Raw genomic sequence first — 15481 nt, forward strand, 5'->3', positions numbered from 1 at the left:
CTAGTAAAAAAATAGGAAATTAAATGGCAAAAAACTCTTTGTTAATACAGCATTACGGTTGTCTGGCAATAGTTTGTGCCCTTCCAGAAGGTCAAGTTCAGCAAAACTCAAAGTTGTGAAAACCTGGAAATACAGAGTTAAGGTACATAGCCATGCAACCTTAATTCTGTCCTCTCTGAGTAATGGCCAATACACTCATTGCACACACACACTCACATTCTGCCTTTGTCCTGTACTGAAGAGGAGTTCCCTACACTCATACACTTAAGATTGCTCCACAGTAAAAACATCACCTTATTTTTACAACTCCTTCAGCCTTTTACTACCTCTTCACCCTTATGCACACGATACATAACACTTTCACTTATCCTTCACAAAACCCTCAGACCACACTAATCTCCCACCTATGACATCACAATCCACACAACAAGACGACCTCTATGCAACACAGTACTGAAATGAGGCATACTGGATCTCTCAAGGTACACATGAACCTTTTTCCTTTTATCACACACTCAGGGAGAGGGGCTCTCATACACCGCAGAAAGCCACAGCACCCCAGTTCATCTCAGATCACAATCACAGCTCTTCCACCATTCTAGCTACATTTAACACAGTGAAAGCAGGTGGAGTTCACGTAGATAATTCCCAGTGGCTGTTGCCATCTCTAGGGAGGCAGAGTTATGGTTGCTTGGGTGTGTACCGTAACTCTGTATTTCCTGGTTTTCACAAGTTTGAGTTTTGCTGAATTCAACGTTCTAAAAGGGCGCAAGCTATTGCCGGATAACCTTAACTCTGCAGTAACAAAGTTTTGTGCCACTTAATTAAAAATACTAACACAGCCATTCTACTATGGAAATTGACTCCTTCTGTTGCCAATTACAGTATATGATATTAAAAGTTTCAGGACAAGCCTAGAAGGCAGAACTGAGATTTATCGGTTGCTAAAGTTTTTTAATTACCTGTAAAAGACATACAATACAGGCAGCAGTAGTGCAATCTTTCCTTCATTGCTTTACCAACCCTGACATGGAAGGACCATGTCTAGGATTGAGGACAGTTTAGGTTCTATATCCATTTAATCCAAGACATATCTATTGTGATAGTTGACAAAAGGAGTAAATTAGTTCCAATTATGGTTGTGGGTTTTTTTGTGATATGGTCACTACTTCAGTACAAACTAGATAAGGAACACCAACTCATTTTACACAAGTCATCAAAACTGCTATTAAGCAGTGGTAGCTTTCAGTCACTACAAACTTAGACTGGATTTGAACTGGCAAATGAGACATGAAAGACTCCATTACACTATTACCCCAAACTGAATCTTTGTAGAATTAGAATACTTACGAATTAAAATAACTCCACCACCTAGTTTAACATGCCATAAGTTTTTGTGCTGATCTTATGCTACTTTTCCTGACTTTATACCTTCCCACAATCTTTTCCAATAATTTGTTTTTGCCAGACACTTTCTTTTACATGACCCAAGCTGGAGTGGGAAGGGGAAGAAGAGAGTCGGTCCCACAGGAACACATTCATCTCCAGAGCCTGAAATGGAACCCAAGATTCCTGAGTCTCACCATTCCTCTGCCATTAGCAAATACCTGTGAAACCCACTGGCAAAGGGTGTGTCTCATCCTCTTACTGCTCATCCACATAGAAGATGACAACCTGCTATTGTGATCAGTTATTCAATTACTTCCTGTGAAAGAGGTCTATGCAGTGGATCTAAAGTTTCCAATCCTGCTGATGAACCACGTGGGTGTCAATATGATGCCACATGGAGAGAATGGTTACTTACACTACAGTAAATGTGTTTCTTTGAGATGTTGCAGCCAATATGGATCTCCCTGTAGGTCCGCATGCACGTCTTGTGTACAAGATTGTTTTTTGAATAGCAGTGTGCACGTGGGCCATGCGTGTCCCATGTCTCCTCATGCTCCTGTACAAGGGCATAAAGGATGGGTCAGCCATGACCCTGCCTCAGTTCTCTCATAATTCAAAGCCTGGGGTAGCAGGGGACTGCAAAAAGCATAGATGGAGGGCAGGTCATGGGATCCATGCTGATTCTTTGAGTATGTGTCAGTGTAGGAGACTGACAAGCAGCATCTCTTCAGAATGGTGGGAATGAGAAGTTTCAGCTGCATCAGCTGAATGATGATTGTAGGACTAATATCTCAAATTTAGCATCAGATCTAGCAGCTAAATCTAATGAATAATGCTTGACAAAGGTCAGTTGGTTACTCCACAATAACACCACCTTGCAGATCTCAGAATGTGACACATTTCTGAGGGAGGTAGAGGATGTTTCTTGAGCTCTAGTGGAGTGAGCCTTGCCAATTGTTAACACAAAAAGATATATTGCATTATCCATTTCAATGTCCTCTGAGAGATGGCTTCACCTTTAGGAATGCCCAGCCATGGCTATAAAATAGACAGGGAAACAGTCTGCTTTATTACATTGATAGCACCAAATCATTCAAAGTCTTGGATACATCTAGTGTGTAATTTCTTTTCTCCAGTCCAGAGTGTGACTTCATGAAGAAGACAGGCAAGCTAATCCACTTGGTTTAGATGAAATTCCGACACTATCTTCCAAATGAACTATAGGTGAGGTCCACCATGTTCCTACTGAATGTAATATAAGAAGGCTCGGCCATAGGTGCCTGAAACTCTCTCTCTTGGCTGAAGTAGTAGTCACTAGAAAGCCTGTCTTCAGTGTACGTGATGCTGGGAGCAGTCCAACAGAGGTTTGAATGGAGGTTCCATTAGTTTCAGGAGGACCAGACTGAGGTCCCAGGCAGCGGTAGGTTCTCTGACTGGTGGGTAAACATGCAATAGTCCTTTGAGAAACTTTGATATTGTGGGGAGCAAAGACTGAACATGACTGTACTGGCAGACGGCAAGCTGAGACTGTTGTGAGGCAGACCTTAAGAGAGCTGAACAAGGGGCCAGCCTGTTTTAAGTGCAATAGGTAGTTGAGAATCTGTGGTATCTAGGCCTGGACCAAATCCAGACCATGTTGGGATACCCTTTTCAAGAACCACTTGCATTTAGATTAATACATTCTTCTGGAAGATGTCTTCCTGCTCTGTACTAAGATTTCCTGGACCTGCAGGGAGTGATCTGTGTCCTTGTTACTCAGCTACCCAAATAGCCACATAGGTGCAGCAACTTCATGTCTGGATAGAGTATCTGATTATGGTAGTGTGAGATCAGGTCTGGGTAGTCTGGGAGTTGGATTGGACGCTGGGTGCACATTTGTAGTAGGTCTGTCAACCAAAACTGTCTCAGCCAATACACAGCTACAAGAATGATCATGATTCTGTCTCCTTTGATTTTAGAAATCACCCTGAGGAATCTGTGAAAAGGTACATAGAAGGCCTTGAGCCCACTGGAAGAAGGCAGGCACCAGTAACAACCTAGATTCAGAACTGCTCTGGATCAAAAGCTCTTGCACTTAGCACTGATACTGGTGATCAACAGATCTATTACCAGTATCCTCCAATGTAGGAATATTTGCTTTATGATGGATTTCTGCAACGACCCCTCATGAGTGGTGACTCTTTGCTCAGGAAATCTGCTAAGGTTGTTGATGACATTCGGGAGGTGAAGGACAATCAGGGTTATCCCATGTTCATGGCACAATGTCCATTAGTTTGATGGCTTCTAGGCAGAGGGTAGATGCACGTGCATTTTCTTGCCTGTTCATGTAGTGTGTTGTGGAGGTGTTTGTCAGGACCTGCACTGAAGAGTTTTGAAGAACTGGTAGGAAGGCCATGCAGGCTAGACTGATGGCTCTGAGTTCCAGAGCATAGATGTGAAGCCCCATGTCCTCTGGGGCCTAAGTCTCTTGCATTTGTAGGTGATCCAGGTGGACTCCCCAGCCTGTTCCGGATGTGTCCATGTTAAGGTCTTTGTTAGGGAGGGGCTAGAGAACAGTCCCCCTCCACACACATTTCCAGGTTTCTTTCACCAGCTCAGTACTGTGACTTGAGGTGAGACCACCACTTTCTTGTTCATCTGGTGTCTTGTTGGAGAACAAACTGAATTGGAACGATTGCGGGTAAAATCTGGCAAGAAGTGTCACGTACGTGCACACCAACATATGACCTAGCAGCTCCAGACACAGCCATACCGTCATAGTCAGGCTCGAGTCACACACTAGCGACTGCATCAACAAGAACCAGTCTTTGGGAAGAAAACTCTTGCTGAACAGGAGTCAATCAGGGCTCTGAACTCTATCATCTGTGATGGGATGAGATACTATTTTTTGTAGTTCACTAGGAAGCCTAATTGGGTGAACAGGGAAAGGGTGAAATTTGCAGCCTCCTGCTGGGATCTGCTCTGATGAACCAATTGTCCAGGTAATGATAAAAATGAATGCCTAAAAAGAAAAAAAAAAAGTGTTCTGCTACCAACTCTAGGTATTTTTTGTGCCATGGAAAGTCCAGATGTCAGTACCTTGTACTGGCAATACTGGGTCCCACTATGAATCCTAGGTACTCCCTGTGGGCCAGATGGATGGCTGTGTGGAAATATGAATCTTGCAAGTTGAGACCCACAAGCCAATCTTGAGCTTGCAGATATGGAATGATGGAGGCAAGCATTACCATCCTGAATCTGAGGAAATATATATATTTGTTCAGTCTCGTCAGGTCGAGGATAGGAGAACCACCCCTTTCTTCTTGGGATAAGGAATCATGGGGAGTGGAAGCATTTTCCCCATGTACTCCCACAGTACTACTTCTATGGTTTCCAGATGAAGAGGTTATTTCTGTTTGTAACAGGCTCTCATGGATAGGGTCCCCAAGAAGGGTTGATGAGGGGGGCACGTAGGGAGTAGTAAATTAAACTATACAGGGTAGCCTTGAGTGGTCATGTCTAATGCCCATTTGTTGGCTGTGCTAGCAGCCCAGGCTCTGTGGAACATGGCAAGGCAAGTTCCTGAAGATAGATGTAGGCTTCTGATAGCCAAAATATCAGCAACTTTGGGTATGTCTACACTACGAAATTAGGTCAATTTTATAGGAGTCGATTTTTAGAAATCGATTTTATACAGTTGATTGCGTATGTCCACACTAAGCGCATTAAGTCGGCGGAGTGTGTCCTCACTACCGTGGCTAGCATCGACTTATGGAGTACTGCACTGTGGGTAGCTATCCCACAGGTCTCCGGCGCCCATTGGAATTCTGAATTAAGCTCCCAATGCCTGATAGGGCAATAACATTGTCGCGGGTGGTTTTCGGCACATGTCGTCAGTCGCCCCTCCCTCTGTGAAAGCAACGGCAGACAATCATTTCGCGCCTTTTTTTCTGGGTTACCCCGTGCAGACGCCATACCACGGCAAGCATGGAGCCCGCTCCGTTCAACTATAGGGTGAGCAAGTGCAGAATGTACCTTTGGACATTTCAAAGCTCACTGGTGCTGCTGGTCAGACCTCAGCGCAATCAACATTTACATTGTTATTGCTGCTTGCTGAATGCTCCATAATATCTGAGAGAGTAAGGGGGAAGACGTTTATGGCAGGGTGGGAGGTTGAGGCAAATCACCTGGCATCCAATTTTGAGCAGCCAGACACCAGGGCAATTAGAAGAGCACAGCAAGGCACACTGCAAATCAGAAAGACTTTGAAAACTAGTTTCATGACTGGCCAGGCTTCGGTATGACAGTTGTGTGTGTTTCTCCTTGATGCAAACCCATCTCCTTTGTTGTTTTTAATTGCCTGTAAGCCAACCACCCTCCCCCCTTCGAAATAATGTAACTATTGTTTTGAAACCATGCATTCTTTCTTTATTAATTAAAAAAAAAAAAAAAAATGATAACAGACAAGGTAGCCCGGGTGGGGGAGGAGGGAAGGACAAGGCCATGGCCACATTGCTTATTGTAGCCACACTAAAAATCAAACTGTTTGAATGGCAGCCTTCTGTTGCTTGGCCATCCTCTGGAGTGGAGTGGCTGGGTGCCTGGAGCCTCCCCCCCACCCCACATTCTTGGGCGTCTGTATGAGGTGGCTATGGAACATGGGGAGAGGGGAGGTGGTTATACAGTGGATGCAGCGGGGGGGTCTGTGCTCTTGTTGGCTTTCCTGCAGCTCCAACAGATGCTTCATCATGGTCCCGTTTGTCCCCATTAGCCTCAGCATCTCGTCCTGCCTCCGCTCTTCACGCTCACTTAATTCTTTCCAGGCCTCTGCCACTGAATACCTCCATGCATTAAGCTGTGCCCTATCAGTGCGGGAGGACTGCATGAGCTCAGAAAACATGTCATCACGAGTGCGTTTTTTTCACCTTCTAATTTGCGATAACCTCAGGGACGGAGATGATAGGGGGACGATTCTGGGGGGACTGCATGGTCACCTGTGCTGCTGAGTTCACCATGCTGACCAAACAGGAAATGAAATTCAAAAGTTCGCGGGCCTTTTCCTGTGTACCTGGCTAGTGCATAGGAGTTCAAAGTGCTGTCCAGAGCGGTCACAATGGAGCACTCTTGGATAGCTCCCGGAGGCCAATACCGTCAATTTGCGTCCGCACTACCCCAAATTCGACCCAGCAAGATCGATTTTAGCATACTCCCCTCGCCGGGGAGGAGTACAGAAGTTGATTTTAAGAGCCCTTTAGGTTGACAGAACAGGGTTTGTTGTGTGAACGCAGTCATTTTTAAATTGGCCTAACGTGGTTAAATTCGACCTAACCCTGTAGTGTAGACCATTCCTAAGCCAATCACCTGAGGAACAGGATGGCATCCGCTGCCTTACAGGGATTGATATTTATAAGGTTTCCTGTAGAGACAGATAGACAGACCTGTGTAAATTCCTGGGATCTTAATATAGCCCCTTGAGTCCTTGAGGGAATGGAGCACTTAATCTGTTTTCTGGCTAACGAGCTCCATTCCCTTGAAAGGCAGGTCTTCTATTGTGGCCTGTACTTGACATGTTATACCTGTTGCCTGGAGCCATGAGACTGGTCTCATAGCAATGGCCATGGCCTTTGATCTTGCGGCCATATCAGAAGCATCCATGGCTGACTGCAGTGATGTTCTCAAAGCATGTGCCTCTCCTTGAGGATACCTTCCATTTCATCCCTGCCATCCTGCAGGATTTTTGAAAGGAAGAGTGATACAATTACCCCATGTGGGACAGCATTTGGAAAACAGTGCTTGGTAGACCACCACACAAAGCAGCATGAGAATGATAAATATGAATTTCGCCCATACAGGTCTTAATTTTTAGGCTCCTTATCCTTAGGATTGCCTTAAGTGGACTTCAGTTGCTCTTGTGCTGCAAAGATGACCAGAAACTCTGGGTTTGGGGGATTCAATCTTTCTGCAGCACCAGATATCTTTTTCTCCGACTGTCTGGGGGAGGAAGAGTGGCCAGGGTCTGTCTGCCTTGGTCCTTTGGATAGTCCAACAATGCTTTCATTTTTTGGGGGAGCAATTCTGGCCTGTGTCGTCATGCTCAGGACATCAAAGAGCTTATGAGACTTTTCCTGAATAAATACAATATTAATCTCAGCAATTTGGGACAGGAAGTCCTGGAAGATTTTAAAGTTGTCTATTGCTGGAACAGGTGCTAATGTTACTGCCTGGCCCAGTGATAAGGAGGATCCCTGGGAAGAGAGTGGAGTTGTCCCTCTGTTGACTCCTGTTCCTGTCGGCCCACATCCAGTTCCAGTGCAAGTGGTCTTGCCAGTGAAGCTGAACAATTTTTTTCTAAACATGTGGGAGGATGGTCCCCAGTAAGGTCAATATGACCATAGTAGCATACCTTATTTGTATTAACCTGGTTGAGGTTGGCCAGTCCAGTGACACTCCCACACTGATACTCAATGCTGGCAACAAGTAGTATTTTAGTGATGGTGAGGAGCAAAGTATCTCCTCGTGGAAGGGCTGATATCCATCCACCTTTTTGGTACTGGCAACGTCGCTAGGGGTGATATGGATGCTTCTACAACATATCTGAGTTTCTTGCTCAGCTCAATCAGTCAGTAATGAGTCTATTGTTCTGCCCAAATGCTAAGGGGCTTTGTGTTTTGAGAAGTGGTGTCTCAAGTCCGTCCTCCAGGAGCTACCTGCAGTCTTGGACCTATGCTTATGTTTGGACTGACTATATAAATTGGTGTCCCCTTTATGGGGCGGTGCAGGTGCTGGCTTTATAGTCTGTGGGTGGGGCAGTCTGTATAGGAGCTGGAGTTATCTGCATCAGGTCTATGGTGCCAAGGTAATCAGTGACATTGAAGGGGCTGGTGCCGAGATTACTGGCACCAAGATCTAATGCATTGGTGACTTTGCTGATGTTAAGGTGGTCAGCATTGATGGTGCTGACTCTGCTCACGTACTCATCACCTTCTTTCCACTGCCTGATTCTGGAGTATGAAGAGAGCTTGAGGGATTACTGGTCAATACTCATTCATCTGGCCTTACTCTAGTCATAACTATCACCTTTGGGTCTGAAGTGATCCACATGGGTCACTACAGTAGATGTACTTTGATCCTAACATACCTGAACTTGTGTGTACTGGCAGAAAAAAACTTGCACACAAAGCACTTATCCAGGATACGGCTCCCTCCTAGATAGGAGAAGCATTGGTTGTGCCCATTCTTTAGGGGGATCAGGCCATTGCAGGATGGGCAGGATTTGAACTCAGAGTTTGGAGTGCCATGCAGTGTGGTGGTTGGCACAAAGCGCCTCACCTCACTATATCGGGGGTGGGGGGCAGGATGAAGTTTGACAACCCTCTTGCAATCTATTTTCTTATTTTTAGAATGGTCCTTATACGTGAACTGTGAAGATAAGATTTCCTCACCAGGGATCGTAGTTTTTTGTGATTAAAAAACCCCCCCTGAAATTCTCTGATAAAAAAAACAAAAATCCTTTTTTCCCCCATGATTAAAATGAAATGCTGAACTTGAGTTTTCCTAGCCATAATATAGATAGCTATCAGTTGAACGTGTTTTATTGATATATTTACAATTTTTAAACAAGTTCAAAGCCTGCCAGTGCCAATCAGAATAATAAAATCAAATTAATAAACTGATCAAGTCACAGTGCAATTTTTTTTTACTGTTGTCGATGGCCATGCTGTTTCAGCCTCTTGTTTTCATTTCTTTTCATTCGGTTAATGTTTAGTGCTTTCAAGGTGTTCTACAATTGTCTGCCTTCAAACGTAATCTACAGCCTTGCTGTATACAGTACAAAACAGCACATTACCATCAATGTGAAATTTGTCCTTGCCAAGTTCAGCAACACGGTCTTTAGAGGTGATTTTTAAAGTTTTCGGCATCTTTTCATAACTTTAATTACTCACTTCTAGAGGCTGAAGTGAAATTTGAGATGCATTAAAACACGAACCCCTATACACTATTGAGAACCTCTATACCAGGGTGGGCAAACTTTTTGGCCTGAGGGCCACATTGGGGTTCCAAAACTGTATGGAGGGCCTGTAGTGTACTAAATTGTTCCCTGTAGGAATGTACTACTTATGGCTGCCAGTCCTGGTGCTCTGAGTGGCATGGTAAGGGGGCGGGGAGCAGATAAGGGGCAGGGGGTCCCAGGAGGCAAAGCCTTCCCTACCCGTGTGTACTGTTTTAAATTACTCCCTGTAGGAATGTGCTACTTACGGTGTACTACTTACAGCTTCCAGTGCTGGTTCTCCCTAAGTAGCACATTCCTACGGGGAGCAATTTAATACAATACCCTTGCAGCTAAGCTGCCCAGCAGGAGTTCGCAGCCCCACTGCCCAGAGCGCTGGGGCATGGCGAGTTGAGGCTGCGGGAGGATGGTGGAGTGGGGACAGCGGGGAAGGGGCGAGGGGATAACCTCCCAGGCTGGGAGCTCAAGGGCCGGGCAAGACAGTTCCGTGGGCCGCATGTGGCCCACGGACCATAGTTTGCCCACCTTTGCTCTATACACTGGAAACAGTTGATTGGAATATGTTTAGCTATGTAAATTTAAAGCACATTCAAAAATAAACCACAAGAGGAGGAGGTTGCACCATTGAATAAGTAACACTGGTACTTTCACTAAAATTTAGTTAATAGTTAAGGCTAAGATTTGGTCACAGAAGTCGCGGATGTCGCAGAATCTGTGACTTCCAGAGACCTCTGTGACTTCAGCCTCCGGTGGTCGGGAGCTGCAGGGTCCCCTGCCACCCATGGGGGCAGGGAGCTGCGGAGTACATAAGAATGGCCATACTGGGTCAGACCAAAGATCCATCTAGCCCAGTATCCTGTCTTCCGACAGTGGCCAATGCCAGGTGCCCTAGAGGGAACGAACAGAACAGGTAATCATGAAGTGATCCACCCCGTTGCCCATTCCCAGCTTCTGGCAAACAGAGGCTAGGGACAGCATCCCTGTCCATCCTGGCTAATAGCCATGGATGGACCTATCCTCCATGAATTTATCTAGCTCTTTTTTGAACCCTGTTATAGTCTTGGCTTTCACAACACCCACTTGAAAGGAGTTCCACAGGGTGACTGTGTGTTGTGTTAAAAAATACTTCCTTTTGTTTGTTTTAAATCTGCTGCCTATTAATTTCACGCCCAGTTCTTGTGTTATGAGAAGGAGTAAATAACACTTCCTTATTTACTTTCTCCACACCAGTCATGATTTTATAAACCTCGATCATATCCACCCATAGTCATCTCTTTCCCAAACTGAAGAGTCCCAGTCTAAATTAATCTCTCCTCATATGGAAGCTGTTCCATACCCTAATCATTTTTGTTGCCCTTTTCTGAACCTTTTCCAATTCCATTATATCTTTTTTGAGATAGGGCGACCACATCTGCACGTAGTATTCAAGATGTGGGCATACCATGGATTTATATAGAGTCAATATGACATATTTTCTGTCTTATTATCTACCCCTTTCTTAATGATTCCCAACATTCTGTTTGCTTTTTTGACTGCCGCTGCACATTGAGTGGATGTTTTCAGAGAATTATCCGTGACTCCAAGATCTCTGTCTTGAGTGGTAACAGCGAATTTAGATCCCACCATTTTATACATATAGTTGGGAATATGTTTTCCAATATGAATTACTTTGCATTTATCAACACTGAATTTCATCTGCCATTTTATTGCCCAGTTTTGAGAGATCCTTTTGTAGCTCTTCGCAGTCTGCCTGGGACTTAACTATCTAGAGCAGTTGTGTATCATCTGCAAATTTTGCCACCTTACTGTTTACCCCTTTTTCCAGATAATTTATGAATATGTTGAATAGGACTTGGCCCAGTACAGACGCCTGGGGGACAACTATTTACCTCTCTCCATTCTGAAAACTGACCATTTATTCCTATCCTTGGTTTCCGATCTTTTAATCAGTTACCAATCTGTACGAGGACCTTCCCTGTTATCTCATGACAGCTTAGCTTGCTTAAGAGCCTTTGGTGAGGGAACTTTTCAAAGGCTTTCTGAAAAATCTAAGTACACTATATCCACTGGATCCCCCCTGTCCACATACTTTTTAACCCCCTTCAAAGAATTCCAGTAGATTGGTGAGGCATGATTTCCCTTTACAAAAACCATGTTGACTCTTCCCCAACAAATTATGTCCATCTATATGTCTGACATTTTTGTTCTTTACTATAGTTTCAACCAGTCTGCCTGGTACTGAAGTCAGGTTTATCAGCCTGCAATTGCCGGGATTACCTCTGGAGCCCTTTTTAAAAATTGGGTCACATTAGCTATCCTCCAGTCATTTGGTATAGAAGCTGATTTAAATGATAGGTTGCGGACTACAGTTAGTAGTTCTGCAATTTCACATTTGAGTTCCTTCAAAACTCTTGGGTGAATACCATCTGGTCCTGGTGACTTATTACTATTTAGTTTATCAATTTGTTCCAAAACCTCCTCTAATCTGTGACAGTTCCTCAGATTTGTCACCTAAAAAGAATGGCTGGGGTTTGGGAATTTCCCTCACATCCTCAGCCATGAAGACCGATGCAAAGAATTCATTTAGTTTCTCCGCAATGGCCTTATTGTCCTTGAGTGCTCCTTTAGCATCTCGATCATCCAGTGGCCCCACTGGTTGTTTATAGGAGGCTTCCTGCTTCTGACATACTTAAAAAAATTTTTGCTATTACTTTTTGAGTCTTTGGCTAGTTGTTGTTCAAATTTTTTCTTGGCCTTCCTAATAATATTTTTACACTTCATTTGCCAGAGTTTATGCTCCTTTCTATTTTCCTCACTAGAATTTAACATCCACTATTTAAAGGATGCTTTTTTGCCTATCAATGTTAGTTGTTTAGCCACGGTGGCACTTTTTTGGTTACTACATTTTTTTAATGTTGGGTATGCAAGTTGAGCCTCTACTATGGTGTCTTTAAGAAGTTTCCATGCAGCTTGCAAGGATTTCACTTTTTGCACCTGCAGCTCCTGGCCACCGTGGGCGCTGGGGTACCCCGCAGGTCCCGGCCGCTGTGGGAACCCTGAGACCTACCGTCCGCCACTGGTGGCGGGGGAACCCCATAGCCCTTGGCCACTGGAGGAACCCCCGAGGTCCGCGGATGTTGGGGCAAGCCCCTGAGCTGCAGATTTTGTCAGGGATATTGTTAGTAAAAGTCACGGACAGGTCACAGGCAAAAAAGAAAAAATTCACGGAAACCGTGACCTGTCCGTGACTTTTACTAACAATATCCCTGACAAAATCTTAGCCTTATTAATAGTTAACGAGTTTTTATTTTTTCAAAAAATGTAAAAACTAAAAGATTCTCTGTAAAAATGCAAATTCCGTATTTTTCTGCATTTTTCCATAGCAAAAGGATTTCTAGGATCCCTGATCATCACCAAATAGCTTGAAAAAGAACCAGTTTAGGGTCTCTGAAGAGAGTGGGTTGGACATTTGCTGTGTTCCATCTCACTGCCATGGGTGGCAAGAGGTAACTGAGGGCCAGTCCAGGCTGCCCGAGCCTTTATGCCCTTGTATGGGAGCATAAGGAGCCCTTGACACTGCTATTCAAAAGAAGTTCACTCTTGTGCTCATGGGACGCATTCACACCTACATTGGGATCCATGAACTGACACATGCTTGAAGAATTGTTTTTTTCATTTTTTTTTTTAAACCTAGGAAATAACACACAAACTTGCATTACAAAATTACTATGGTGAAATGCTAGAATTAACGTTACTATTTTCCATATTCTTTAAATTTTCAACTTGTGACATAGCTACACACAATTTAATGAATAGTAAGGGTAAAAAAACAAAAAACAAACAAAACAAACAAAAAACACAACCCCCCCCCCACATACCAGGAAGTTTAAGTTTCCTACAGCAAGAATTGCAATGGTGCTTAGCTCTGAAGTTTTTGATTGCATCTTCTCCTAAGTTGGCGGGACCAAACACCATATCATATGACCTTTAAAATAAAGCATACAAAAGAATGGTATGTATTTGTCCAAGTCAAACATTAAATACAAGTTAATTTTTCATAACAAAACCCATTAATCTTACCTTTTTTCTCCAGCTTTTATCACAGAGGGATCTGTCAAATTTTCACCCACTCCTTCACACAAAATATAAAAGAGTTAAACTGGATACAGTACATGAATAAATTAACACTGTAAACCAGAATCCTTCAGCAGTAAGGATTTCCAAATTTGTCATCAAGAACATAAATCAAGATAGAAAGTAAAAATTTACGGGACGATATTCACTCCTGTACAGATGGCTCCCTCCCAAACTCTATGCACCACTTAAATCCCATTCGAGCCCTATTTTGAAAGCTTAAGTGGTTCTTGAACAGCATGCAAGCCCACTACACAAGGTGAATTTTGCCCAGAGAGAATAAGATTCCTACATCTTAGCTTTGAGTGTTTTCATGTCTGATGGACACTTGAGGATAAATTAAGATACTACAGATATGGACTGAAGATGCCAACACATACATGTTAGCATTTTTTATTGTACACACCCTAAGAAAGAAAATAAGAATTCAACTTTTGTCCTAAGTTTTTCCTATAGCATTGTAATGGCATATCAAGTAAGCCCACTGCTCATTCAAGTAAAGTGGACCAAAATTATTATGTAATGCTATGAACACTATTCACAATCATTCATTAAGGTGCTACTGTAAAGAGAATTGCCCCTAATCCCAATTTCAAAATAAGTATATTACCTTGCAGGTCAAGTACCAGCAACTCCCCTCTTGTATATTCATAAGTCCAGTGGCTGAATGCTAGCATGACCTCTTCTAGCATGTTAGTTGGAATTATTTCATCACCGTTGTTATTGTTATATTTTCTAAATTCTCCAGTCATGCACTCCTCAACTGCAAACCACTGTCCAGCTGAATGGCAATATAACAGGAAAACTTCCAGGAACCTTATAAAGAATATATTTCAGAAATATTACGAAAACCAATAAGATAAGGCAATTACGCAATTGCTGCCTGATAAATCTTTTGGTTTGACAAACTTATTTTTAAATCTGGCTAGGTTCTAAAATACAAGTTAAGTCTAGTCCTTGTTAAGTACCAACAGGAAATATTCTTTCCCAAGGCAGTGGCTGAAGGTTTACATGTTGACACTTCTTAAATCGTGTTTTTGCAAAGTGTACTGAATCCGAGGACACATTTTTTTCAAATGGTAATATGCATAAAAGTATACTTGGCTAGTAGAAAGCGTGCAGTGTCATGAATAATTTAACACCCTTACCTTGGAGAATATGGAATGGATTTAGGCTTCATTTGATTGAAAGCAAACGTGAGCTTCTGTGCTGCCCTCTGCTGTTGAATTTCCTACAATTGAAAGTCCATACTTCAGTACTGCATTAAATAATGTCGGGGAAAATTTGGGGAATAAAATATCAGCAAGAAGGTTAATGTCTATCCTTTTACTCCCGGTTAGAAGTTGTGTACAACTATACAACTGCTTTAATTCCTTCTGTGTCAAGAGATTGAACTATTTGACACAAAATAAAAATCTTTTGAACAAGAAATATTTAAATTGGCCTTTGATTTGTGTAGAACATTAGAAGCATCAAAACTTCGTTGTATACTAGTTACTGAAAATGTATTTTTAATATTTTTGCCTGTCAATGTCTAATAATTGTCAAGAATAAAACTTACTCTCAAACAGAGGTGCAACACTGTCTCTTCTTTGTAAATGCTTGACCAAGTATTCACAACTTCAGGAAGAAAAGATTTGATGATATAAAGATGTCCTGATTTCAGAATATCATATTCTGACCAAGTGCATGCTACTTTAACAGCTCGACGTAATCCACCTCCCATCTCCTCTTTACTTAAAAATTCAATTTTAGCACAGAGTCCTAGCTGTGACCAGGAAGACATGCTGTTGTTCAAGATGTTGGGAGAACTTTCTTCAAGGCGATACACAGTGACTGGCTCACCTGTAACATAACAATGCAGAAAGGTTAATTGTAATAAACTCTGAAAAGAAATATATTAACAAGGCTGCAAATATTTAAATATGTTTTAGACATGGATAAATTAAGATGTTAAATTGCTAATGCAAT

At 42.9% G+C, this 15481-nt stretch overlaps 1 protein-coding gene across 11 annotated transcripts in view; it reads right to left on the reverse strand.

The window, feature by feature from the left end:
- Nucleotides 1-15481, reverse strand: part of TRPM7 (transient receptor potential cation channel subfamily M member 7) — a 119378-nt gene that overhangs the window by 4208 nt on the left and 99689 nt on the right. For 9 of the 11 annotated variants that reach the window (XR_010590980.1, XM_042845676.2, XM_065559371.1 and 6 more), the window contains 5 exons: nt 15072-15355; nt 14659-14741; nt 14121-14326; nt 13457-13508; nt 13255-13361 (listed from right to left, as the gene is read on the reverse strand). Coding sequence is in view for 8 of the 11 variants with exons in the window: in XM_042845676.2 (XP_042701610.1) it covers nt 13255-13361; nt 13457-13508; nt 14121-14326; nt 14659-14741; nt 15072-15355 (732 nt within the window). In the remaining 3 variants the exon portion in view is untranslated. Of the gene's footprint in view, nt 1-13254; nt 13362-13456; nt 13509-14120; nt 14327-14658; nt 14769-15071; nt 15356-15481 lie in introns of all 11 variants that reach the window. The other 2 variants (XR_010590979.1, XR_010590978.1) reach the window with 1 other exon arrangement.

The sequence above is a fragment of the Chrysemys picta genome, chromosome 10, assembly GCF_011386835.1.
Source record: "Chrysemys picta bellii isolate R12L10 chromosome 10, ASM1138683v2, whole genome shotgun sequence".
Taxonomy (NCBI): domain Eukaryota; kingdom Metazoa; phylum Chordata; order Testudines; family Emydidae; genus Chrysemys; species Chrysemys picta.